This window comes from Merops nubicus, unplaced genomic scaffold, assembly GCF_000691845.1.
Source record: "Merops nubicus isolate BGI_N331 unplaced genomic scaffold, ASM69184v1 scaffold667, whole genome shotgun sequence".
In the NCBI taxonomy this organism is placed as follows: Eukaryota; Metazoa; Chordata; class Aves; order Coraciiformes; family Meropidae; genus Merops; species Merops nubicus.
Genome location: NW_008618059.1, coordinates 1 through 13,814, shown reverse-complemented (window position 1 = coordinate 13,814; position 13,814 = coordinate 1). Strand labels below are relative to the sequence as shown.

The window sequence follows — 13,814 nt, the reverse complement described above, 5'->3', positions numbered from 1 at the left end:
CATAAGCACTCCTGCAAGTCAAAACTGTTCTCCCTTAGCATCTACTTTGGGTATAAAACAAGTGAAGGTCTCCTTACAGCAAGGTAAGTTCTAAGGCTGATGTATGAGCATTTGCCAAATTCACCTTAACCTTCAATCCCACTGAAAGAGTTATGCAAATCCTGGCTGCAAAACTGAACACATTAAGCCTTAAAAGCAGAACATCCAAGTGAGTTCACACATGAGTGGGTGATCAAACAACACACACCACTCACATCTGAACAGCTCCATCCTGACATTGTGGTCTACACTACAGCTGCCAGGAGAGCAGCTCCATCATTTTGCTGTTAAACCACCCCCCTGAGCTTACAGCACAAAAGGATACATCCGTGCATCACTGGGGTGGCAAACCTGTGGATCTGAAACAACACACATTAAAAATATTAAATACTAGTAGCCAAAAAGATGAGTGACTATGCTTTGTCTGGGTGTTTGATAGTTTTATATCCTTCATACCCTTGCCACTTTGTTTAGGGTGCAGTAATTCTGATAAAAAACAGCTCAGGGAAAACAGCAACATATGTAACCCTTATTAGCAGCAGGGGAAAAGTGAAAGTCTAATCCTAATTAAGTGACCTTGACAAAACCCAAGCTGCTTTGCCCTCCCACACATGGCAATTACTCTCCCACAGCCATGCCAGACAAAGCAGGACACACTGAAACCCTCTGATATGGCATTTGCTGTCTCTCCACAGGAGGTAAGCAGAGGTAGCTAACAACAGAGGGGTTCAGTAAAGAATGCTTCTATATGATTAACACTCAGAATGCTTCTTCCAGGGTTCTTCCCATCTTGCTGCTCCTGAATAACTATGTCTTTCAAGAAAATTTAACATTAAAATTTTCCAGTAGCAGAAGGTGGAAATCCTACACCTCATTATCTGAGCTTGTTACTAGAGCAAGCCACCAAGTCACAATTAGGTCAGCTCCCTTTCAGCTTCAGCATTTTGCCTCCTACATCTGTTTTCAGTCACCAGCCACACTTGGCTCTTTGCTCTTCCCACCACCACCTCTCTTGTTTCCCAAGCTTTGTTTGCATAGCACTATCCAAACCCTACACCCAGTCACATGCCCCCAGAACACACACACCAGCCCTTTGCTAATGCACATCTGCACGTTCCAGCAGCACTGCATGATCCAGCCTTTGGGGAGAGTGCTGGCTGAGGCAAGGGCACATCTCCACAGGGACCCTGACAGGAACAGCAGCACTGTGGCACCCCCAGGGGTGACAAGAGGCTCAGGACAGGGAGGAGGCTGCTGGAGTGCAGGTAAATCAAGGAATTCAGCCCAAATCTGAAGTCTCTGGTAGGAAGGAGCTCAGAGCAGCCTGGTTCTGCAGCTGTGGCTCAGGGGCAGGCACTTGTATCTGCTGGGCTGAGTGAATGCAAAGGTTACACACACTGCCCTGGTCTTCCTTTGAAATGAAAAGAACCCACTGTCAGCCTTACAATTATTGACTTTATGGCCTATTCAAAAGGCAAATGGAATTTAAAACACACTCATTGAGAAAGATGTTAGCCAGTCTTAGGGGAAAAAAAGTGATGAGTTGAACCTTGCCTGTACCTAAAGGTAAATAAGTACCTAAACTTGAAGAAGGATGAGAAGCATGTGCTGTGCAGCACAACTTCCACTGGGCTTGAGGATGGTCCCAGCATGGTATCTTCAAAAGCAGACACGAACCTTGCCTGTACCTAAAGGTAAATAAGTACCTAAACTTGAAGAAGGATGAGAAGCATGTGCTGGGCAGCACAACTTCCACTGGGCTTATTTGAGGATGGTCTCAGCACAGTATCTTCAAGAGCAGACACTTCCAAAAGTCAGCTTCACCCTGTGCTGCTGAGCACACTGACATGCAGTCAGAAACCTGAGTGAGGACTGTCACTGTGCTAAAGATGAACAGCCACGTCACACTAGATTCCTGGCTGTCTGAAATAGATGATTACAGGAAACTGTTGCATACTTCTAGTAAAAAATACATTCATCCTCTTAGTCTAACCAGTGCAGAGTGCTTACCTCTGGCTGGGCAGCAAATTCTCTAAGCAGATGTCCATTCCACACAAACCGTGGGTCTGCCTGCAGCAAGAGAAGAGGCAACACTCCCAGACTGACAGTTCTGCGGAACCCAGCACCAAGCAGGGCCACAGCATCCCTGCCTGACAGCTTTAGGGGAACAGAGGCACATGGAGATGGAATGCCCTTCTTTCATCAGCACACTTCACACCCTCAACTAGAAATCCAGGTAGAATAGAAAGTTAGGTGAAGAACAGCTCTCTCCAGTCTTTAGGAGTGTGGTCTGACACTCAGGAACTCTAAACCACTAACAAATGAGCAGCAGTACCAGAAAAACAGTCCAGTCTTTGCCCTGAGTAAACAGGGCTTGAAGAAATTATATTAAATGTTAAGAACAGTAGCAAGGTAACACTCCTGAATTGGGCAGGAGGTAGAGTACAGGACTCCTTACATTTTTAACACCAACAATTCTTAGAACTGAAAGTTAAATGCTTTATTTTAAATGATCAAAGTATTTCTATTCTGCTGCACAAATGATCCTCTTCAACTTCATGCATTTCCTATTCCCAATTCACCTCAAAAGTTTCTTGAGCAGGTTGCTGAGCACGTTCCAGAAAGGTACCAGACCAGTCCCAAAAGTGACATTTGCTGCAGAACACAGTGCAGGCTCTGGGGAAGTGGCATAAATCTCACCTTTAAGATGAGGCAGGCAGGCAATACATCAGGCAAACACCCTCCCTGGCCAGAGCAGCACTTGATAATGCTAAATAGTCCAACCATAAGCTGAATTTTTAATTATTTTTTTTAAATTGTGGAAAAAAAGGAGTACTGCTTCCCCAGCTGGGATAGCTTCAGTGACCAAGAGCCAGCATCCCATGATTGTACTGCCATCTCTTTGCTGAGAGAAGTGCTGTTGACCTCCAAGGCTGCAGTGCCCAGGCAGTTCAGACCTCACTTATGCTGCAGCAGAGCAAGTTACCAGACTAAGGATTCTGGAGCTCTGGAAGCAGAAGAGAATTTAGAGCTTGAGCTGCATTTGGCTGTGTGATTCTGTTGTCTTTAAGATAAAAGCAGCATGTTAAATTCACACTTCAAATGCACTCTGACTATGCCTCTTCCTTACAAGATCAAGGCCCACAGCCACAGCCTCCCCAGCTGTGTTCCCCATCAGCATGGAAGGGAATACAGAGCCAAGGGACATTTATTCCACTCTGGGTTTTATCCCTCCCAGTTCCAGGTCAGAGGAATGACTTACTCCCAGTTTTCCTGCTTAGTCCCTTCTTGTTGCAATTAGAAGCACTCAATATTAAGAAGCAAACTTCCATATATTTTGAATTTTATTCCCTTTCCTCCATTTGTGTTGCTCACAAGCCATGAGATTTAAGGAAGGGTGGGCCAGTTTGGTCAGCCACAACCCCTCAGTTTTGGTCAAACACTGCAGCACTGAAACTCCCTTACTGAGGCATTGCAGAGCAGCAGTTTCCACCCTCACTCTGAGCACCCTTGGCAGCAATCAGAGGGAATTGCCCCTGTGCACTTTGCACCCTTGCTTGGCTGCTATTTCCTCTTGCTGTCAGCTGCTTTTTCACTGCCCCAGTAGGACTCAATCAGCAAGATCCCAGAGATAGTCTCCTTACAGTTTAGTGACATAGTGCTAGGTTTTGCTAGCTCAATTAGGAGGGTTTGCATCTAAGCAACACTTCTGTTTCACTAATGATTAAAACACTAAAGCCATTTTTATAGTTTAACAGAGTACCATAAATGCTTTAACAGCATCTGCTACCATTTGGCATACTAATTAGTTGTAAATAAAATTTAAGCTCAAGTGTAACAGGACACAGATTCCAGCAACATCATCCCAAACTCTGAAGTTTCCTTTGACTGTTTGCTTTGACACCATTTAAACATCAGCTGCATAAGCTACACTTAAGCCATGCAGAGCTGACTGACAACGTTTGAGATGGATATGGAGCAAAATGAAGTCCTTACCCTCTCTAGGAGGCTCATCTCCTGGAACTCAGGGCTCGTGTTGGCCAACCGTTGCAGAGTGTGTGTCAGGTCATAAGTTGTGGAGAAATAAAACCCATCCACACTCAAGACATGATTGAGCATCGACAGAAACACTTTATTGTCCTGCAACTGTCGGGGTGAGACAAGGACAGAAAAGCAGTCACTTATTATTATGGAAACACCTTGTCCTTATGAGCTACCACTACTGTTTGAAGTGATGAGATGAGCTTTGCTAGTGCTCTAGCAGCACATGACATCATCCAGAGATTACCATACAGGGAGGAAACCATGAGATTGCAGTTGTGATACCAGATCGCTGATAAGCTGGCACACTGCAACCAAAGTCTGCAACAACAGTGGAAAGCAGAGAATGTATTCCTGTGAGGTATATATAGATATTAAGCTAATATTAGCAACTTCCAAGCAAAAAGGAAGCCATTAGTTTCCCTGAAAACCATTCAGTCAAAAAAAATCCAAGACTACAGCAAGGCAAAAGAAAGGATGTAACTTACTGTCAAGATTACCCCAATAACCAACCTGTGTTCTGCTTCAAGTTTTGATTAACCTCATTCCTGTCCTGAAAGAGCATCAGATGCCCTTACACACCCTTACCTACTCTTTATCAATCCATGTCACATCCCCTTTAAACAATGTTCATCCCTCCCCTCCCTCTCAAAAAAATAATCACGTCTTCCCTGCTGGGTAATTATGTAATTGAACAATTCCATAAATGAAGCTGGATGGCTAATTGGATGACAGTGAGGCAGCTTATTGTAGGGGCTAATGGAATAGTAAAGCTGTGAGAAAGGCTCCACAGGAGGAGGGCTATGAAGCAAGCACCATCTTAAAAGGGGGAAAAAATGCAGAAGCTGCAGCTCAGCCTCTGGGGGTGATATCCTAAGTTGCACAATGCAAGCTTGTTGCCTTGAATGACAATTTTATATACATCTATACCCAAACAGCAATTCTAGTAGCCTGGACAAGCCAGAGGAAAAAAGTACAGTTCAAAGAGCTGATTAAAAACATTCAGTTTCATCAATCTACATCCTGTGGTAATGGCCATTAACATTTCCCCCCTCTCCCCTACTCAACCCACCTACCTGAATATCAGTTAAGTGAAGCATGGTCTTTTTGTAGGAGAGGATGTCAAAGTCTGTGGCTTTCCAGATTATATGACTGAAAATCTCACCTACTTTCTTCTTTTTTGTTATTACAATGAGATAGGTGCCTGGAATTCAGAAGGAGCCAAGTTAAAAAACCAGATGCATGCTCAAAGTCATTACCAGGCCTGTGTGTTGAGCCAATTCCCCTCTGGGGCAGTTCAGTTTTAAGAGAGTCAGGGCTTGTCAAGCACTAAGGCATGGGTGCCCACCACACTGCTCCTGCTCTGCAAGAGCCACAGCTCTTCAGAACATGTGCATATGGACTTCAGTAGGTTAAGAGCCTGTCAGAGGTTCCCACACTCAACACAGTGATACTTTGACAGCACTTCAGTGAGTGAATTTAAATCCTTTCTATGTAGAGACTTTTATTCAGTGCAGGCTCCTTACCACATCACTTTTCAGATTAGTCTCAAGCTAATGAAGTCCACACAAAGATCTTTTCAGCAGCAACACTCACTCTCCCAGTTCACTACTCCAGCAGCTGCATTCACAAGTCTGTCACCCTGTCACAGTTATCTGTGTACCAAGAGTATTGATTTAAAGTCAGACTTCATTCCCTGACCTCTGACTGTTGCATCCAGTCCTGCAGCTCATATTGAGGCATTATGAAGAGTAAGCAGATGAAGGTGTCCCTGCTCATGGCAGAGGGGTTGGAACTGGGGGATCCTTGTGGTCCCTTCCAGCCCTGACAGATTCTGATCTGTTTTAGCAGAGGACTTTAGAGCCCTAATGGCTCAATGGTTGGACTTGATCTTGAGGGTTCCTTCCAACCTAAAGGATTCTATGATTCTAAGTTCTTTGCATGCTTTTGAAATGCACTCCTTAGAACTCCAGCTGTCAGTTACCCCTGTGTTTACAGCAGCTCCAGGTTTAAGAGGCACAGGAACACTCAGGAGCTATATTTGGACACCTCCATCCTCTAGCAGCCAGAAGGAAAGCCAGTCAAACTGATGAAAGGGTAACCTCAGACACTTGCAAATACTATTTTGGTCTTTCAAGCTTCTTTAGCAATGTATTTTGCCCAAGAGTTTCTAAAGAGCACAGTTCTGTTCTCCTCACCTGCCACCAAGCGGATTGTCCCCAGAATTCCATAGATAGCCCTTGTCACTGCTGAAGGGGGAACATCTTTCTTCACTGAAAAGCAGAAGAAAGACATCAGAATTCCAGACTGCTTCTTTCATGCCTAGGCCAGAAAACCATTCAGCTAGATTTGTCAAACCTCAGGTTTTGTTGGAGTCTTTAAGTACAAGCAGCAATGCAGCAGAATTTCAAAGCCTGGTGGGGGCAGGAAGGATGTGGAAACATTCTAACCAAACTTCTCCTATTTAATCAGAACAGTCATCCCACTGAATAAATTTAAGCTGGTTCACACTGCAGTAAGGCAGGCAGGCAGGCTTGGTGTGCTGCAGTGTGAGAGTGGACATGGTACAACAATGTCTTGTCCTGCCAGCTTCCAAAAGAATCCATCAAGGACAAAAGAACCTTAAATGCTTGTGCCTCCCACTCCTGGCTGCTTCTTCCAAGCTGAAATCTATTTCTAAAGACCCAGTTTACCTTTGTTTAGCTCTGCAAAATCACCAACACCAGCATGTAACTGGCAAGGGATACAGTATTCCCAGCAACATACCAAGAAATCCCAAAGGTATCTAAGTATCAGTTACAAGTCTTGGCATGTTAAACATCAATATCCCTTCTGTTATTCCAGAAATGCAGGTAGATGAGAGAAGTTTAAAACAACAAACACCCACATGAGCTGGGCATTTTCCCACAGCCTGGAGAACACAAAGAGCTTGGATTTTCCTTGGGGTTAAACCCCTTGCAGGTTCCCTGCATAAAACACCAGTACAGCAAGTGAATGCAGGCTAACAGGAGACTCAGGACAGCTACCTCCACTTTGAAAGGACAAGACTGAGTGAGAAATTGAAATATTGTACTGCAACACCAGTGTGTCAGTGGGATGGGCACACTGCTCTTGCACAAGAGGCCCAACAGGAGAAAAAACTCTTGTATTAACACTACTGCAGCATTTCTGGTGAGGGATTAGTAACAGTGAGGTACAAACTCCTCAAGTATCAAAAGGGAAATCACTCATTGACCTTATTTCATGTTATTTAATTCATGTGATTTGATTTTTTTATGCATTAGTTTCACAGTCTTAAAAAAACCCACCCTACTATTTGGAAGGCCCCAGCATCAGCATGGTTAAGGCTACTTGCACTGACATTTGAATCCAGATTTGCAACAGCTAAATTTACAGGAAGGGGTTTTTTTTTTTTACTGTTCCTGTTTCTAGAGGCTTTATGAAAATTGATATTTCAATACTAAATAAAAGAGAGCAGTGGGACAATTTGCAAAAGCTGCAGCAGCTCAGTGTTCAACCCTTCCCATGCTTGACCTTGGGCTTGTAGCACCAGTCCCAGCTAGCTCAGGTGAGGCAGTTTTTACCCAAACCAGGCAAGCACTATCCCCTCCTTGGCTGCCCACAGCATCAGTCCCACAGGAAAAGGGCATTTCAAGCAAAGGTGTCTGCAGGACAGAATGCCAAGCACTATTTTAAAGGAGTAACTAAGGATGAAAAAATTCTGCTGGTATCATCTTAAGGTCCTGAAGATCTTCTGGGAGTGTCTAGAGTAAGACAGGAAAGGATGAAGAAGCCTATGCTGAGAAACACTGGCAAGGAGAGTACCTGTAAGAGTGACTTCTGTGGAGACCCTGTCAATAGCAAGGACATCATCAGCTCCATCATCACAAGCCTCCACGTAGAACTTCTCTGGTGTTACATGCCTGTGAGAGAAGAGAGAGTGGAAGAAGGAATTGGTTTAAGGACACTTGAGGTTTACTCTTCACCACCTGAGCAATCCATTTGAAACATTTCCTCAGCTGCAAAACCCAAAACTCACTGGATTACTTCCCAATAGCCACTGAGGTTGACAGTGGGAAAAAAAAGGCAAGTCAATTATTGGGAAATCTGCAGCTCATTAATCTTCTTACTTCTTGTTTATTACTGGCATTAGAGACATGAAAGTGAGTTTGTACATACTGCCCCACTCTAACTGGTCTAGGCTTGAACTGTGTCACTCACAGCTCTGATCAACCAAAAAAACTTCAAAATCAGAAGTTCAAACAAGCTTTCTAGCATCAGAAACTAAAGTACCACATTGCCTGGTGCAAGTCCAGTCAACACACATCCAAAGTGACAGAACATCTGCTTCACACTGGAGTGTTTCAAGTAATGCAAGAATCCTCCAGAACCATCAGACTCCACAGCTGGCTGTCCCTCCAGAGACACCAAAGTGCCACACCAGCCCTACCATCAGACAGCTTCCAGAAACAGTCCTTAAAAAACCTTAAAAAAACCCTGTTGAAACACTTTCAAGGAGTCAGACATGCTGTACTGCACAGGACACAGGAGTTACAGAAAAATGACTTGTAGCTGTACACAGGACAGGCTAAACAAACAACAAACCCCTCAAACACTCTTGAATTGATCTTTTAAACTCTCCATGATTTTTCTTAGTTAAAGCCTTGACAAGACCAGGCAGCAGAGCTTTAAAACAGCTTCTTCTGGAAACTTATTCTACCAGACAGACACTTTTAGGCTCCTTCTCTCTAAACAGATCTTGCATTTCTTCACATCTTTTGGGTTTTATTTTTTCATCATTCACAAAGCTGAATTAGAGTCCCAATTTAGGTCAGAAGTGTCCTTTGAAAGAGGTCTGCTAGGCCTCTGACCACGTTTAACACCCCACCTTCCACCCACTAAAAGCAGGGCCAACTTCAGAGGTAAGCCCTGTTTCTCAGGGTGAGTTTTGAGTCTCCCCAAGGACAGTGATTCTACAGCCTCTCTGGGCAATTAGAGGAAAGCCTGAGGAGACCAAAAGCTTAATTGGAAAAACCTCATAACATAACACAAATTGGAAAGCAATCAATAGTTAGCTCTTCATCATGTAATTAAACTTCTTACTCAGATGATCTGAAGCAAAACAAGTGGGGAAAAAACCTTTTTAACCTAACAGGTTGTAAAATAGTGTCCCAAGGACTGAGAATTTCCATTCTGGAATGCTCTGAAAGAGCACAGCATAGACAAGACACCTGCATGGGCCTCAGAGAGCAGAGCTGAGCATTGCCACTCCTCAGCATTTCCAAAAGCTGCTCTTCTCCTGTCCCAAACCTGCACGATGGCCACGACTGTGCCACAGCCACAGTGCTGGGCTTCACTTGCCTGCTAGTCACAGCCTGTCCTCAAACAGCTGAGGAAACATTGGCAGGTGTAGAATGTTTGTCACAGAAACAAATTTCCTGTTTACTGCTCTCAAGGATAATTCCTCCCCAAAGATCACAAAGTCTTTCACTCTGCTCTTCCACAAGTGAAGAGAAAGGAGAGGATTAATGCTGCCTGTGCCAAAAAACCCCTATGCCTGCCTTCAAAACATCACACCCCCTGCTCCCCACCCCTCCCTCTCAGGTTTTATCACTTATCTCCCCTTGCACAACTCCTGTACCTGCCTAACTTGGCTTAAACCACGTTTGACTCTTGTCACACACACAGAAGCAGAAAACTTGGCAACCCAAGTCCTCCTTCCCACGGTCCCCTCCAGGAGCAGACCTGGTGACAGAAGTGTCCTGGGGAACACAAGACACAGGATCCCTTTTCAGCTCAATGAACCAAACCAGCTCTTGGCTCCAGCAGCTGGCAAGGTGCTGGAACAGACTCATCATTGCCTGATTTGGAGCTCTGGGTGGGTTGGTTTTGGAGGTCTCTGGCTGGGACAGGAGGAGATCAAGCTGCCAGTTTTATGAAGCTGAGAGAACCTGAACACTTCTCCTCTGGGATCACAATTAAAAACTGCCTAAATGCCACTGCACAAAGAGGAAAGCCCAATGCCCTGCAAAATATCCAACCCTTGCTTCAGAAGCGCTCTTCAAAGGCTTTAACAGAAGGATGATTCATGCAGAACCTGCTTCATTTGTGTAAATAATTGAAAGTTTCCTAAAATAAAGTTGAGGAAGAGGCCAGGACTGACAGAGGTTTCAGCCCAGAAGCTGATTTACAAACTTTCCACTCTCCCAGGCCAGGTTAACAGCCTCTTCTCGTTTAGGTGACTCCCCCACTCGTTAGATGGCCACAGCTAAGATGACTCTAACTGCTCTGCCAGGAAGGAAGCTGAGGAGCTTTGCCTACAACAACAGTGTCTCTGCACAGACTCTGCCCTGAACCCTGTCCATAAAAGCTTCCAGAGACAACACACCCCCTGGTTTTCCTCACCTGAGATAGGAAATGCTGAAAGAAGGATCGTCCACCAGGATGAGGAATCTGCAGATAGTCATTCTAGTCTTTCAATGAAAAAAGGAACAGAGAGAAGTGCTGGTATTATACATAACCAAATCAGTATTTTCTAGGAGCCCACAATGTCTGCAGTTCCTTTTGAAACTGGTTTCCAGACACCAGGCCACATTTCTGCTTTTAAAAACCTTCCTGTTTGACACTGGAACCTGCTTTCTCCTCAGCTACACTGTCACTGCTGCCTGAAACCATCCAGGATCCTTAACAGCAATATCCTGCTTCCCTTACAGCTTAGCAGCACATGAAATCATCACAAAATGGGTTCCTCTCATTTACTTTTTTAATAAAAAACCCCAGCTCTGACCATCATGGACTGTTCTCAGTGCTGCTAAAGAACAAAGGCAGTGATGAAGGGGAATATCTGACAGAGCATGAATCATGCCACTCAAGAAAAGGAAAAGTATTGAACTGCAACAACCAAATTAGGGCTTCAAATATTACTGAAGGTGACTCAGATCTCACTGTGAAAAGTCTTCTCTGACTGACACTGTGGATTGCAGCCAGAAGATAAAGCAGCTCAGATTTCATCCCTACAACACACAGTTAAGAAGAAGATTGATTCCCAATGTAACAGCAAGAGAGGAGCAAAACCAGCCAGAAACAAACCACTGCTTGCTTCCACCAAGCACAAGGGCAGCTTTGGTTACAGTTGAGTGAGATAGGTGGTTTTTTTTTGTCTATTTGCTGTGAAGTTTCACTTCACATCATGAGGAGGATGCAGGGTCACATCCCACACTGCAATCAGGGTGATTTACAGGCAGGAATATTCCTCTGCTGGGCTGCAGCACAAAGGAGAACCCAAAGTGCTCTAATGGCAACTAAAGATAGTACTTGACTCAATACCACTTAAGCCTTCTAGGTCTCAACAGCCAAACCCTCCTTCAGTAATTGATTATTTAACCATAAATACTCTATTTATGGAGTAAATGGAGCAAGGCCTGTGCTGTGCCCAAGGCTCCAGAGAGGCTGCAGGGGAGGGCAGTGCAGAGCCCCAGCAGTGCCAGCACAAGGATGGCTTCAGCACCCCAGAGATTCCAGATTTTCTAGGTGAGCAAGTGTGCTAATTGTGTCCACAATAAATGTTACTCTTCCAGCAGGGACAGCTCAAGGAACTGGAACATCTCCCACGGAGCAGGAGCTGTTGCAGGGAGGAAACAGTGAATAGAATCCCAGCTTTAAGAAAACACTAATAGAAACACTATTTAAAAACACAAAAAAAAAGGCATGTCTTAAAGTCACAGCTTCATAATCACTGTTCCCACTTCAGTTCCACTAATTTACTCTGTAAGTTAATGCCCTCCTCAGCCAACATCCCTGAGCTTCCCCACGACAGCCACTGAGGTCAGGCAGGAGTAAAACCAGGAGGTGCAGCTATTCCCCTGCAAGTATCACCCAAACTCTGCCAACACCATTAGAAAACCAAGGAGGACCCCACAGACAAGATGCCCTTTCAGACCCCTCCCCAAATACACAGTGGCTGCTCATCACTGAGGAGTTCTTTCAGAGAAGGAGTTAAATTGGGAGCACAGCTCGTGCCAGAGACCCAGAGGACACTGAAGTCTATCAGCAAGAGCAGCCTCCACCCAAGCACAGAGAGGAAAAACAGTGGCCTTGAGTGAGCCAAGGCAGCAGCCAGGACTCTGTCCAGCTTCACCAGTTTGTGTTCCATAGCTGGCAGCTTCACACCATCCCCCAGCTTGCTGCCTGCAGCAGCTCTCTGGATTCACCATCAGCTCCTGAGGCTGCAAGGGGAAGCTCAGTAAGTGTGGAGCTGACAGGTCACACAGCCCTGGAGAGCTGTTCTCAGCCTGACAGCTGCCACTCCACCAGTTCCAACAGGAGCACACACACCACACATCAGCATTTTGACCCAGATCACCCAAACTTGACTGACTACCAGAAGAACCCTGAGTCCAGAATCTGATCTTTTCAGAGCTAGGATGAGAAATCAGCTTAAAAAAACCCAAACAAACCAGTTAACCCCTAAATCCCAAAATTGAAACCTAGCCTGTTTTCTCAGAACATTCTCCTCTGACCTTTCCAAACCAGTAAGCTGGAGCCACCCCAGAAGCACTAAGGCTGGAGAAGACCTCTAAGATCATCAAGTGCAACCATCCAAGTTCTGGCCCCACATCTCCAGCAGCTTGGCAGCCAGGCTGTCAGCAGCACTGCAGCCTGGGGTAGGAACAGGGAGAAAGTCCAACTTCTTCAGAACACAACCCACCTCTGGTTCCAAGTTCATTAAAAGATCCATGGGAGGCTACACTGGGGACAGCTTTGTCCTAAAAAAGGTCAAAGCTGACTTTGAACTGGAACTTTAAAGGAGAGATTTCTTTACTAGCCTGCACCCAGGAAAGTGCTTTTACTCCAGAAAATTCTCAGTGAGAACAACCATGTCCTGCTGCTACTTGTACAGCTCACCCCCTCTTCCCTGCAGGCACAACGAGCACAAGTTCAGCTTAAAGACAGACAAACACTGTTTAGGGGACAAGTGGGGGAACATCTTTCTGCCACAGGAGCAAGGAGAGAGATGATCCACTCCCCACTAACAGGCAACGATCTCCAGTGCCTGTGCACCCTCATCCCTACCTAAACAAAATCAGGGGAGAAGCTCAGGGATTTTTAAACACGTGACAACATTGTGGCAATTGTTAAATCTCTGGTGAAGGCCTGGATAAAGTGTGTTTGCTCTGAATCCAAAAGATGCCTGTCAAATGAAATTTAACAGAGCATTAAGTACAGTTAAATCAGGCTTGAAAAAATCACTTTCACATAGTGCTGCCCGAGAGTGGCATCAGGAACTCCATCACACAGTCCCAAGCTAATATTTAGAGGTCAAAAGGCTGGGAACGCCTTCAGGACACACAAGGACGTTCCCCTGCTGGCTTCAGAGAGCCACGAAGAGCCTCAGGCTCGGAGCAACGCACTGAGGAGCCTCAGCCGGCCACTGCCAGGCTCATAATGGGAACGCCTCCTCAATTTTAACTGGGGTTATGCAATTCCTTTTGCTGTATGAGAGGCGGGGAGCAAACCCCCGGGGCAGGGGAGTGCGAAGGGCTGCGTCCCCCCCTAACGCCTTTTGTCTTAGGGCAAGCATGACACCGAGAGGTTCCAAGAATGCATTTGGAAGTCGCAGCAGGGACTCCACGGCAGAGTGCCGAAAGTTCAGAACCCTCACCTGGCATCAAAGCTACGCCACAAAACGAAAACAAAACCAAAGAAACGAAGAGAAACCCAACAGCTGAGAAGCC

At 45.3% G+C, this 13,814-nt stretch overlaps 1 protein-coding gene across 1 annotated transcript in view; it reads right to left on the bottom strand.

Moving 5' to 3' along the window:
* SACM1L (SAC1 suppressor of actin mutations 1-like (yeast)) overlaps positions 1-10,547 on the bottom strand; it is a 19,937-nt gene extending 9,390 nt beyond the window's left edge. The window contains exons 1-7 of the mRNA XM_008943295.1: positions 10,486-10,547; positions 7,906-8,003; positions 6,279-6,353; positions 5,157-5,284; positions 4,036-4,185; positions 2,050-2,109; positions 365-398 (exon numbers count right to left, since the gene is read on the bottom strand). Coding sequence (XP_008941543.1) covers positions 365-398; positions 2,050-2,109; positions 4,036-4,185; positions 5,157-5,284; positions 6,279-6,353; positions 7,906-8,003; positions 10,486-10,547 — 607 coding nt within the window. The remainder of the gene's footprint in view (positions 1-364; positions 399-2,049; positions 2,110-4,035; positions 4,186-5,156; positions 5,285-6,278; positions 6,354-7,905; positions 8,004-10,485) is intronic.
* Positions 10,548-13,814: the final 3,267 nt, after the last annotated feature.